General features: G+C 39.0%; 1 protein-coding gene across 2 annotated transcripts in view; it reads left to right on the top strand.

Annotated features, from left to right (window-relative positions):
• Ctnna2 (catenin alpha 2) overlaps positions 1–14,382 on the top strand; it is a 1,158,760-nt gene that overhangs the window by 231,021 nt on the left and 913,357 nt on the right. For both annotated transcript variants that reach the window (XM_055596488.1, XM_055596487.1), the window contains exon 3: positions 7,386–7,581. In XM_055596488.1, the coding sequence (XP_055452463.1) occupies positions 7,386–7,581 (196 nt within the window). The remainder of the gene's footprint in view (positions 1–7,385; positions 7,582–14,382) is intronic.

Raw genomic sequence — 14,382 nt, 5'->3', positions numbered from 1 at the left:
ACTCTACATCCCAAATGTACCCCCTTTTTTCTCTGCTCCAAGTTCCCCCTTCCCCTCCTTCCCTCTTCCCCTCTTCCTTTCCCCCAGAAAAAGGTGAGCCCCCTCCCCCCATATCAACCCTCCTCAGCAAATCAAATCATATCAGGATTGAGCATGTCCTTGTCATCTGAGGCCAGGCGAGACAGTGCTGCAGGGAGAAGTGATCCAAAAGCAGGCAATAGAGTTCATGTTAGAAACAGCCCCTCCCCCACCCCAACCAACTCACCAGGCGCCCCAGATAAAGACCAAGCTGCCCATTAGCCACATATGTGCAGGGGGCTTATGTACAGATCATTCATGCTCCATAGTTGATGTCTCAGTCTCTGAAAGCCCCCGCCGGACTGGGTCAGTCTTCTTGTGAGGTTCCTGTTCCCTCCAGGTCCTTCCATCTTTCCCTTCAACACTTCCACCGGACCCCTGGAGCTGTTCCCCATGCTTAGCTGAAAGCCCCAATGATCTGTTTGGATCTGATGATGCCTGGAGCCTCCCAGACAACAATCAAGTTAGGCTCCTGTTTGCAAGCATAGTAGAGCATCATTAATAGTGTTGAGCTGGCTCTCTTCTGTGGTATCAGGTCGGGCCAATTATTGGTTGGACAATTTTTGTTCCCTCTTTATTCCTACCCTTCTTGTAGGTAAGATAATTTTTGGATCAACGGTTCTGTAGGCAGGCTGTTGTTCCCCTCCTTTGACCAGGCCTGCCTGGCGAGGAGGTGGTCACCTCAGTCTTCATGTCCCCGGTTAGGAGTCTGAGATGGAGTCACACTGTACCCTGCAAGGGGACATCTCTTTGTCAAGCTGGGGGCCTGCAACAGGGCAGGCTGTAGCATTCTTGCAGTTAGTGTTCTGGGGAGCAATGAAGGGCCATGTGGGCCTACGAACTGAACTCTACTCCTTCTCCAGACCAGCCTTCACTCAACCTTTCAGCTCTTCTTTGACATTTTCTAATTCGTGTTTCTTACATTCAGTAATGAGAACTTTGCCTTGAGAAAAAGCTTGCATCTGACTTGAATGTCTTCAGATTTGCGATCAGTGTCTCTATGCCGTAGATATGAAAATGTATCCTGCCTTTTGAAACACTGTTCAATAACAACCAAATTATACCTATATCATTAAAATATGATAAACTTGTTTTCCCTTACTCTCTATGAACAGTCTTGGCAATTTAAATTTGTCTCATGTGGAAAAAAAAAAACAGTGCCAGCAAACCTGAAGTCTTTAATTTACCCAAGGTTAAAATCTAAATATTCAAATAGTAACCAAAAAAAATCAAAATTAAAAAATGCATCACATATTAGGTCTTTGCATACGTGTGTACATACAGAGTGCATGCTATAAAATAAGCAAATGATTTGTACACGTGTCTACTTACATATATATATGAAATATACAGTAATTATATAGCAAACATTCATTTCTTGTTAATAACATTATATATCTTGTATACTATGTGTAGGTATTTAATAAGAATGATTTAAAATTTTCAATATGATATTTATAAATTACAAATAATACATGAATACAGTTACCATTTGCTACAGTGCCAGGTTGTTCGTTAAAATTTCACACATGCAACAAATTAGAAATTTTCTTCTTATTGGAAAGTAGCCACATAGCTTTTTATTATCCATGGTGTATACTTCTCAAAGGAAAAACTTAGGACCTATGTCTCCTTTTAAAAAATTATTTTATCATTATTATTATTAATTACAATTTATTCACTTTAAATCACATCTGTAGCCCCCTCCCTCATCTCCTCCCGACCCCTCCCCTCCTCTTCCCTCCTGTAGTCCACTGATAGGGGAGGACCTCTTCCCCTTCTTTCTGACCCTAGCCTTTCAGGTCTCATCAGAACTGTAGCTCCAGAAGGAGACCAACAAAACCAAAATTCTTGGCACAGTGTTGCCCTGCATAGACTGATGAATCAACCAAGGACCATGCATAAAGAGGACCTAGACACCCTGCTCTGATGTAGCGTATGGGCAGCTCAATCTCTATGGGGGTTCTCTAGTAAGGGGAGCAGGGGAAGTCTCTGACATGAACTAGGTTGCCTAAGTCTCCTTTTTATCCTTCTTTAAATTTTTATTTATTTATGTTAATTACAGTTTATTCACTTTGTATCCCAGCTGTAACCCCCTCCCTCATTCCCTTCCAACCTCACCTTCCCTCCCTCCTCTCCTCCCATTTTCCACTCCAAGTCCACTGATATTAGAGGTCCTCCTCCCCTTCCATGTGACCCTGTCCTATCTGGTCTCATCAGGACTGGCTGCATTGTCTTCTTCTCTGACCTGGCAAGGCTGCTTTACCCTCAGGGGGAGGTCATCAAAGAACCAGCCACTGAGTTAATGTCAGAGACAGTCCCTGTCCCCCTTACTAGGGAACCCCACTTGGACACTGAGCTGCCATGGGCTACATCTGTGCAGTGGTTCTGGTTCTAAGTTACTTCCATGCATGGCCCTTGGTTAGAGTGTCAGTCTCAGAAAAGAACCCTGTGCCCAGATTTATTGGTTCTGTTGCTCTTCTTGTGGAGCTCCTGTTCCTTCCAGGTCCTTCTATTTCCCCCTTCTTTCATAATATCCCCTGTACTCTGCCCATGGGTGTTTTTAATCTTTACTAGCTGGCTTCCATGATTGCCAAAACGTTGATAGTTCAAGTGGAGGAACCCACACATTCCACTCCTTAATGTCTGTTAATTAACCACTTCACCTCCAGGTGAGGCTAACACACCCCATATATTCAGTTAGACTGGCTGGTTTACAAGGCCCACTAATTCCTTCTCCTATCCAGTGCTTGCTTCTTTTCCTTGCTTTTAAGGGCAATCTGGGGCTGAAACTCAGGTCCTTCAGCTTTGTCCATAAGCACTCTACAGATGACTTGAGCAATAACCCCAGGCCAGTAGTGAATTTCAGAAGGCAAGTTTGGCTTAACTGAATCCTTTAATTAGCACAGATTGGAAAATATTTTGTACTTAGTCTGGTTTTAGCTTTCTTTCTAGTCTTTCTTTGAGCAGTCTGGTTTTGTTTTGCTTTAAAGTTAGTAAATGCAAAACAGTGAATCATGAATAGAGTGGAATCTTTCCCTAATTATTTTAGAGACTTTCTAGACAGCATGGGTTTCCTGTCATGGGTGCTGATGACTAAACAACTTAAGATTTTCAAAAAAGACAAATGCCTTCCTACTCATTTACATTCTTGTTTCAAAACATTTGCTGCTTTGCTGGAAAAAGACAGTGCTGCTTTTGACCACAAAGGGACATTGTGATCAGCACTGACTGTGTATGGCACAAAGTCCCACATATGAGAACTGATCTGAAGGACAATGCTGCCTAGAGGAGCTGTTATGATGGCATTGCAGCTCAGTGTGGTTACTCTAGTTTGTAGTCGTCATTGCATTAAAAAAAAAAAACTTGTTTCTATGTGTGTGTTTGTTTGTGAACTGACTTACCATCATGCTGCAGTTTTTATGTTTGGTCTGATGTTCTGTGAGGGTCTGTAGCATGAGAGAAACACGCTATCATGTAGTGTCCATGAATTTGAAACCATTTTCAAGTAAGTATAAAAATGTTATAATGATTACAAATTTACAAGATAAAGTTAGATTGTTTTAGAGAAGTACCAGTATTTTAGAAGGAACATTATAGAACTTTCTGTGTGTAAAAAGAAGACCGTCTCACTAGTATCCACAGCATCCACACTAAGGTCTCTACATTGTGTGGGGGTAGCATTCTCCCATTGAGAAGAAAGGCATACATGAAGTCAATTACATAAAATCAACTTCATTTTTGTTCTTATAAACATTCAATTTATTTTTATTTTTCACATTTCTAAGAATATTTCTAAATTCATGTATATGTAATATAGTACAACTTTCAGCCCCTACCTTGTCCCCAGATCCTTCTTTTTTATCATTACTTTCAAAAAAAAAACTCACACACACACACACACACACACACACACACACAGAATATCTAACCTGCTGAGTTGATTTAGTGTTGCTCATATGTATATCTTTTTAGTACTGATAACTTGCTATTCACTAATCTATTAGTGGACTAGATTTGGGCAAACTGATTGTCTTTCAGCAGTCATTAATTTCCCGTAGGTCTTTATCTAGGAGTTAACCTTATATATTTATCTCATCCAGATTGGGGTGTCAATTGGCATTTTCATTATGTAGGTGTCCTTTATGTAGACATAGTGTTAAGAGTACATGGGGGTAGCTTCCATATCACAGACAGATGATAACAGTCTCACAACAGACGTTCTGGTCTTCTTACCCTTGCAGTCTTTCCACCTGCTCTTCTGTGTGTTTTTTTTCCCCCTGGCTTTAGGAATATGGATTGTGTTACAGATGTATCCATTAGGACTGGGCAGTCAATGGTTATCTGTATTTTTACCAGCTGTTGCCTTCAATGGTCTGTGTTCCTGCAAATGTTTCTTTGATGAGAGGTGAGAGCTGCACTTATTTCTTGGTATAAGTGCAAGTACTAAACATACAGTCAGAGATTGTATAGCTTTGAAAACGTAGCAAGAGGAGATTCTCCTGTAAGTTCCATGGTCTCACCAGCCACACTTAGATAAGTCTGTAGTACCAACATGAATTCCCTCCTATTGAGCAGGAAGATAGAAGTGCCACTATAGAACCTTTGCCAATCTGGTCATTGTTGTGGTTCAGCAGTATCACAGTAGCAGCAGTCTGCAGATTACTTCTCTCTTATCAACTTGTATGGTGATTATTGTGGAGACCTCCTGGTCAGGTCCAGCTTGATTCCTCCATCTCCTATGTCTGAAATGTGGGTGAAATGTCTTCATTAGGAACTTACCTTCAAATTAATGAGGAGATTTAATGTCTACTTTTCTAATACTTTATATCACTTCTTTATGTGGCTTACTCAGTTTAGTAACTTTGCCCTCTAATAAAACAACAGGTCACAAATTAAAATATGGGTAGTCATTTCTTTGTTCTTAACTGATGAAGACATACATGCTTTTATGCTTACACACTTTCTGTCTTCTCCCTTTTATTCCCGTTATTGTTATTTCCTATTTACCAGTGAATAAACACTAGTTTTTACTAAAAGAAAGTTAAACAGCATTGTTTAGAAATAATCACTACTGTTTCTGACATGAACTCAATGGCGGGCTCTTTGACTTCCTCCCCCACCCCCAAGGGAGAAGCAGCCCTGCTAGGCCACATAGGAAGACTTTGCAGAGGTCCTCCCCTATCAGTGGACTTGGAAAGGGGCAGGGAGGAGATGAGGGAGGGAGGATGGGATTGGGAGAGAAAGAGGGAGCAGGATACAACAGGGATACAAAGTTAACAAACTGTAACTAATATTTAAAAAAATAAAAAATGGAAAAAAAATTAAAAAGAAAAGAAATAATCACTACTTTCTTAGGAGCTTTCAGATCATGTTCTGTATTTATTTTGGCCACACAAAATTTTTTTTTCTCTTTTGCCTTTAGATGGTTCATACAATTTAAAATCACCAGGGAACATAGTCTCTAATTTCAGCTTATTTAAATTATGTTGTCTTCAGGTCATGTCTGCATGACTGGGTATCTTGTTCTGAGGGGAGATCTGTTCAGTGTGGAAAGCACCACACCCTTGGCAGAAGATCCAGGTTGTCTACAAGTAGAGAAAGTGAGCTGAGCCAGAGTGCACATGCATTAATTCACTGCTCTCTGCTCAGGATTATGCAGGCAGTGTAACTAGCTGCTTCAAGATCAAGGTGCCGTGACTTCTCTGAAATAATGTACTGTAACCTGGACTTCTTCATTAAGGTGTTTTTGTGAGGGTTTTTTTATGACAGCAACATGAGAGGGAACTAAGACAGCCTTGCTATTATGAGCATCATCTAAATGATGCCTAACACGGTAATGCACTGAGATGGCTGAAGAGTTGACATTTGTTTGTCTGTATGAAGGATGAAATTGTGTTGTAGACATCTAGCTATTTTGGTATTTTCATGATCAGCTCCCAGTTCTTAAAAAGCTGCCAGTCTACCTAAAATTAGTATTTCCTTCCCCATTCTATTGTTTTTCTAATGAAAAAGTGTAACAACATAAATCATAAGTCTTCACTGAACTGCATGTATGATGAGGATGCAACACAGAACTAAGTGAAAACAGCAAATATTTTCCTCTGAGAAAAGGTGTAAAGCACAAGCTGAGGTTTCTCAGGTGGTTGCTGTTTCTTGCTTGTGTTGTGTGTATGTTATTCCTTGGTGGGAAATGGGACTATTGGACTGTTCTGGAGCTGTGATCTTCCTGGAAGACTAGCATGTTGTTGTATTGATTATTTCCTCATTACAGAAAGGCACTGTGCACCTCAGAAAAACAACCCCTATAACAATACTCCGTTCTTCTGAAGACTGTTGCATGTGGCTGGGACTGCAAAAACTGGATTTTTTTTCCTCAGCGCGTGAATATTTTACAGTAAAATTGACACTAACTGACTTTCCGATTTTCAGGACATCAGTTTTTTGTGTATGTTCCTTTTTCTCTGATGCTCACATTGAAATGCCCTGGGGTGTGTATAACTTACTGTGTCTAATTAATCAAAAGAGAGCTGCAGGTGATAGCTCCCAGCACTGCATTGACCACTTCTGCAGTGCTGTTCCAACCTTTCCTGACCATCAGAGTGCATGTTGATCTAAAGCTCTGTTTCCTTTGGTGTTACCTATGGCAGTAAAAAGGCAGGAACATCAAACATAACATTGACTAATAGCTTTGCCTGTTCTAGGATGAAGAATAACCAATTCTAGCAATTGCTAGAACTTTTCTTTGGCTGGCTTCTTAATAACCTAAAGAAAATCTTAACATGGTACATGTAAATGAAAACAGAGCATAAAACTCTTCTTCCCGTAAACTTGATAAGATCCTTATTCAATAACGAATAAGAAAACAACAGCTACTTATATATTGTAGAACACCTGGATGTGTTCCTTCCCTTCAGATTGCTCTCTGGGACAGAATAAAATTTCTGGTGTCTATAGCAGTTACCAAGTTGTTTGAAAGATATTAAATGCTTTATTACCAAATTAAGTAATTCTCTATATGTAGTGGTAAAAGAAGATTGACAGTTGAGACATATGTTTAAGTTATAGTGTTTAGAAAGGAGTGAAAGCTGGAGCTATGGCTTATCAGCTAACACCACTTTTTCTTGTAGAGGTTCTATGTTCATTTCCTATCACTCAGATTGGGCAGCTCACAACTGCCTGTAACCACAGCTCTAGAGGATCCAACACTTTTTCCTGGCCTTAATGGGTAGCTAGAAACTATGAGCCAACAGCCCATTTCTAGAAATTCTTACAGAAGGTTTTATAGTTTTTCTTTTATGTTTCAGGTGACAACACTTGTCAACACAAGCAACAAAGGTCCATCCGGTAAAAAGAAAGGGAGGTCAAAGAAAGCCCATGTGCTTGCAGCATCTGTAGAACAAGCTACTCAGAACTTCCTGGAAAAGGGTGAGCAGATTGCTAAGGAGAGTCAAGACCTCAAAGAAGAGTTGGTGGCTGCTGTAGAGGATGTGCGGAAGCAAGGTAGGCGGAGTGACATTGTCCTGATGTTGTGAGTTTCTGTGTAAACAGGACAATGTCCTGTGCAGTCAAAGGAATAGATTGCATTGTCTGTTCTCTGAACACGGTCTTTTCAATATTTTCTAGGGTTACTTGCATAAGTATCTTGCTGTCAAAGTGTAGACATGGTTCTAAACACCCAACTATTGCTATTATTTAGAAATCATTCCGTTGCTGGATCTTGGTAGATGAAAATAAACTCTACTGTAAAACTCATGCCCTGGATGCATTTGAAAGATTACATCCTAATGAAATGGTTGAATAGGCAAGATTTTAAGGTGGATAGGAGAGAAGGAGGTAGAACCATGTAGAGCAACTGTTCCGTGTGATTCTTGAATTATCTTTTCACTCCACAGGTTTTCTCACACATCTAGCTAGTTAACATACTGTTTATTTGACATTTTGAACATTTTTATTTGCAATAAAATACATGTAACATGAAAATAACATCTGAACCATTTTTAAGGTTCATTTACAGTTTAGTGTTGGTAAGTCTATGTACATTTTTTGAGAAACTTATTGCTAGCCCCTTCTCATCTTCGAGAAGTAAATATGAATTTGTACAACTATCCATATGCCCTTCCCAAAAGTATATGAATCACTCTTCATCTGTTTGACAACTCATAGAAGTGGAATCCTGTAATATGTCTTTTTCTGACTGGCTTATTTCATTAAGTACGATGTTTTTAACAACCATACACACTGTAGCATATATCATTATTTTAGCTTTTTATGGCTAAATAATAGTATATATATATATATGTCTGTATGTATATTTCCACAGACTTTGGGGTGGATTTCACTCTTGTTCTTATGAACAAAATTATCATTGCAATATACAAAAAATAAACATATATATATATATATAATGATTAGCTTTAATTATCAATTTGACAGAACTTAAAATCACCTCAGAAAAGAGATTAAGTAAGAAATTGCATATATTTGGCACTCTGTAGAGGATTTTTGTGGGTTTTTTATGTTTTTTTTTTCAATTTATTCACTTCATGACCTGATCTTAGGTCTCTCCCTTTTCTTTCTCAGTCATAATCTCATCCCCCTCCTTCCTCCTCACACCATCAAAGAAGTGGAGGCCTTCCAAGTGCCAACCCACCATGGCACCTCAAGTCTCAGCAGGAATAAGTGCATCCGCTTTCCTAGGGGCCTGACAAGACAGCGAAGCTAGGGGAAAGGGACCCAGAGGCAGGAAACAGAGTCAAAGACAGCCCCTACCCCCATTGTTAGGAGATCCACATGATGACCAAGCTGCACATCTGCTACAAGTGGGTAGGGGGTCTAGGTCCAAACCATGTAAGCTCTTTAGTTGATGGTTCAGTCTCTGTGAGGCCCCCTGGGCCCAGATGAGTTGACCCTGTAGGTTTTCTTGTGGTGTTCTTGACCTCTCTGACTCCCTGTATCCTTCCTCCCAATCTTCCATGAAACTCCCTGAGTGTGGCTTATTGTTTGGATGTGGGTCTCTGTATCTTTTTCCATCAGCTGACGGATGAAGCCTCTCAGAAGACAGCTAACCTTCAACCCAAATTTTGTCTTGCCTACAAGAAATATAGGGATTAAGATGGAACAGAGATTGAAGGAATGGCAAATCAGTTACTGACCCAACTTGAGACTCACCCCATGGTAGAAAGCCAACCCTTGTCACTTATAATAATATTTGCAATGTTTCCAGATAGGAGCCTAGCTTAATTGTAGGGAATTGTCTTAACTAAGTTAATGGATGCATAGAGACAAAGCTCTGGACAGAGCACCATTCCCTAAGCAAGGTGTCCTGAACTCTATTCAAAATAGAAATGACATTCTATCTGACCACATAGTCAATAAATGAAAGCATAGACCAAACTATTTACTGAACACTGATTTGTAATACCTAAAGGAATATTTTATTAAATAACTGTTGAATGGTCTATTTTATACTCTTTATTCAATTTTACTTTCTTTTGCAGTTCATAGATGTTTAGTGTCTTAAATTAAAACCATTCCTTCCATGCAAACACATCTATTTTCTTTGTTTCTTTATTGTATGATGTACATATGTATGCATGTAATTTTTCATGCATATGGGAACCTCTGGCTATACTTTATGCTACTATTCTATTTCCTTACTCCTAAAAGTTAACTTCATTTATGTGACCCTGACTCAAATTGTTAATTCAACTGGATCTGTTTACTGTTCCATATTCCACCTTATGTGAACAGAGTGGGAGTGTATACGTGTCCTGGGAGTATGAATACCTTTAAGTTTTGAAACACTCTTGTTTATTTTTTTTTCCCTGAAGGTAGACACCTATTTTTCTTCATGCATCTGTGACCTAGATAATTACTTCTTGCTGTTGTTTTCCTATGTATACTAATGTGCACATGTAAAAAATACGAGATGTGCTCAGTTTGACAAATATTTACACCTGTGGAGCCGCCAATGTTCTCAAAATACTGAACATATTTACATTATAGAGGTTTTTGGTCAGTATCTACCTTCTAAAGCTTCTATCTTCTTTGAGAATATATTTTCTTGCTTAGTTTCTGCAGCAATTCCATAAGTTTTCCTTCTTCTTCTTCTTCTTCTTCTTCTTCTTCTTCTTCTTCTTCTTCTTCTTCTTCTTCTTCTTCTTTTTCTAAGTTTCCGGTTTTAGGACTTTGATGTTTGGTTGTCACAAGGCTTATACAAAATGGTCTATGATATCTCCAAAAGAATTACCAATTGTTTAGATTCTCCTGTGGAATAAGAATAAAATATATAATTTAGGACAGCTTACAGTGTTTGCTCTTCTGAGAATATTTGAAGATTACTCTGTTACCCATTTCCTGTTACAGAATTGATGCTTAGGGATAACCCGAATGGAGAAACCCTATGGCCACGTGTTCCTTTCTCTGAACAGTGTCATATTCAAGCACACCTTACTGTAACATGAAAAGTAACCATCAAATTACTGAAAAATTTGGTTAAAACTCCCCTCTTAGTGTCCTTGCATTTGTGTGGCTCCATACATTTCAGAAGTTACCCTTCCCTAATGAAAACTCAGCTCTTTCTTCACTACGTGGTCTCTGTAGCCCATCTGGCTTCAGTCAGTTGTCATATTGGCTCTTTATTTGGCCCTTATGTATCAGTTGGAGCCTGAGCTGACTTTCAGAGTGATAAGAAAGGAACTTATGAGGAAGAGGTGTGGAGGAGGACTAAATACTGAGTTATTTAGTAATTAAATACAGTATCATCCTTTTAATCATACAAATATGTGCCTCTATCAACATAGAAGATAAAAATATGTGACTATTTAAAGTTGAAGGTAATAGTTTTCTTTCACTGCTTTCATCAGTGTCAACGCATGGCTTATTAAGCTAATGGCATACATGTGAGTGGAAATCTAGCCGCTTTAGTGTTGATAGAAAACGGCCCTGCCTGCCTCTCCTCATTCTCGTGCATTTTTCTTTGTCTCACTCATGCTGTTTCCTTCTCCTCTCCCTCTCCCCTTTCTTCTTCTCTTTCACTTTTTCTCACTCTCTATTTCATTCTCCCTAGTGTTGAGCCTGATTCCAAAGTATTACCCACACTAAGCAAGTGACTTGCCTCTGAATTTCATTCCTCACAGCTTTGTTTGTGCATTTTCAAATAAAATCTTCAAAACATTGTCGCAGTTTTTCCAGCATAAATAAGATGCTAGGAGTTTTACATGTCCATTTTTAGATTTCTGGTATAGAGCCCTTTGATTTTGCTCATTTATAGCTCACGGAAGTTTGGGGTTTTAATAATTTAATTTGGTAAGGTCATATGCAAAATTATGCATTTATAAAATGCCATCACTGCATTTCAATATGATTAAATTTAGTGTTGTTTAAATATATTTATTATCCTTTGAAAACTTATTATCTCTGTAAGTGTAGACTGTATGCCTGATGTTAAAAAGTGCTCAGAATGCATAGTAACTATCATTTTCCTCTAGAGTATTCGGCAGACAATGTATACCTACCAATTACAATTTAGGATTCTTTGAAATAGGCTATGATAATATTTATATGAGAAGAATGTAGCAAAAATACATATTCAAAATTTATATCCCTGTGATTCAACACCTGGAACTCTGCTGACTCGTATTTGGATGAAGATGAGATTTCCACGTGTGTGTTTCTGTCAAATGTCTGCTTGTTTTATCTTAAATAAAATACTTATCAGTGGACTTGGAGAGGGGAATTGGAGGAAATGAGGGAGGGATGGTGGGATTGAGAGGGAATGAGGGAGAGGGCTACATCTGGGAAACAAAGTGAATAAACTGTAATTAATATAAAAATTAAAATAAAATACTTGAGTAAGTGCAGAAGTTTCCAATGCTAGGTTTGAACTTCATCAGCACAGTTACTATGATTGTTACCCTGTCTGTCTACACTGGCACTTGAAGCTTAGACAGACAGTGAGTAATGAGGAAGAAAAAGCTGTCTTGGTTACCTTTCTATTGCTGTGACAAAACACCACGACTAAAGAAACTACAAAGAAAGTGTCTAATTTGGGGGTCATGGTCCCAGAGGGTTAGTCCATGACCATTGTGGTGGGAAGTATGGCAGCAGGCAGCAGGCAGCAGGCAGCAGGCAGCAGGCAGCAGGCAGCAGGCAGCAGGCAGCAGGCAGCAGGCAGCAGGCATGGTGCTAGACTGGTAACTGAGAGCTCACATAATGAGGCATGAAACCTAGAGGGAATGACAGCAGCTTTTCAACCCCAAAGCCCACCCAAAGTGACACACTTCCTCCAAGAAGACCACACCCCTGATCTGTCTCTAACAGTTCCACTAACTCGTGCATTCAAATATAAGAGCCTAGAGCAGGTGGGGATTCATTCTCATTCAAACCTACATAGAGGCTTTTCCCTGGGAAATCAGAAGATATTTAGAAACTTAGTTAAGATTCCAAATTTTAATATTACAAATAACTAGATGATGTCAACTAAATCATCTAATTATGTTCAGAATCAGTATCTACAGTTTTCAAATATAAACAATGACTGTGTTTACACCTATTACTGAAGGAGTCAAAGGAATTTTAAAAACATGTGTCTATAGGGTCAGATGACCCAGCAGGTGAAAGCTCTTGCCACCAGACCTGAGACCTACATGGTAGAAGGAGAAAACCAGTTCCCATATGTTGTTGCCCAAAAGCACACCCCGGTATCCTGGTATATGTGTACACATGCACAAGCACTTGTGAGCACATATGCATTAGGGAAAGAAAGGAAGAAAGAAATAAAAGAAGAAAGTGAGAAAGAAAGAGAGAGAGAGGGAAGGAAGGGAGGAAGGAAGGAAGGAAGGAAGGAAGGAAGGAAGGAAGGAAGGAAAAAGAAAGAAAGGAAGAAATAATAGAAAAACATAAATGCTGTAGTCAATTATAAGTTCTGATTTGTTGACTTCATCTGTGTCTTTAGGAATTGTTCTCTTACCTGGTATTTTTTGGTGAGCCTATGAGTTCATTTGTAGTTGCTTACAGGAGAATGTGAGGGAAGCTTAGAGAACTTACTAACTAACGGCCATACCACTGAATAATATGGCCTTTCCTACTGCAGTAGGCAATAGCTATTAACAGCCTGTAGACCTCATCTTCTGCCTGAGTTCTCTTATGCAGGCTGGTCCTGAGTCCTCTTATGCATCCAGTGGTCTTTCTGAGTACTGAGTATCTCTGCAGGCTTCAGAGATGGTAGGAGTTGTATGTAAACCTAGCATGTTACAGGAGAATAGATGTATACATATGAACCACATATAACAAAACTTTTCAAAATCAGGAAACACAGAGGCTATTACAAACACACCTTTACATTGAATCTCTGTGCTCAGAAATCTTAAAACATAGAGTGCTTACCACCAATATCTTCCTGGATTGAAAGCATGTCTCCACCTTTGGTTAATATCAGAATCATCTGAGAGGCTTTTAAAATCCTAACATCCATATCCAGTCAGAGAAATCAGATTCCTGAACTGTGTCTGGACCATCAATATTTTAAGATCTACTCTTGATGCCTCTGCACAAATTATTTCTGAACAAATGGGCTAAGTTTCTGATTCTGCATTATACGCATACAGATAGTGATAGCTTCTATTAGCTGGAGGCACAAGAGATCGATGCTAAGTGTATGTCTCTCTCAACTGCCTGTTTCCTTATAAACTAAATACTTAAGTAACTACACATCGTTTTCCCAAACAAGACTTAAATCTCAATGAGGTTTTGCAGGGCTTGCAACCTGGTAGTTTACTTAGATGTAGGTACATAAACTTACATAGGGAAATAAACCCAATACTTTACATTAAAATATAATTGATAGGTAATGTCTTAGGGCAGAGGACTTTCTAATCTTGATGTACTTGATGTATTTCCAGGCCCTCTGGAAATATGTAAGAGAATATTTAGCAACCCTGTCTATGAAACTTTTAAGTATTAAAGAGGTTTCAGAAAGGAGAAAGGTAAAATGCAGTCAGTAAGAAAGGTGATGTTAAAGCTAAATGTTTATTGAAATTTGTGAATAGTAGGTTGAGGATTACAAGTCATCTCCAAAGGCAGAGAGAAAAGAGTGCTGTGAATGAGTGGGGAAAAACAGAGAAGACATGATTTAAAAAACAGTTTCATATGCAGATCCAATTTCAACTAGTGAGATGGTGAAAAGGGACCAAACTGAGAAAGTTAAGAAAACTAAGATCACAAATTGTATACAACATATTGGAACACAGGAAGAAAGGAAGGAAGGAAGGAAGGAAGGAAGGAAGGAAGGAAGGAAGGAAG

Source organism: Psammomys obesus, unplaced genomic scaffold (assembly GCF_907164565.1).
Source record: "Psammomys obesus unplaced genomic scaffold, mPsaObe1.curated_primary_1811, whole genome shotgun sequence".
In the NCBI taxonomy this organism is placed as follows: Eukaryota; Metazoa; Chordata; class Mammalia; order Rodentia; family Muridae; genus Psammomys; species Psammomys obesus.
The sequence above is the reverse complement of the archived record's forward strand: the minus strand, read 5'-3'. Positions and strand labels throughout refer to the sequence as shown.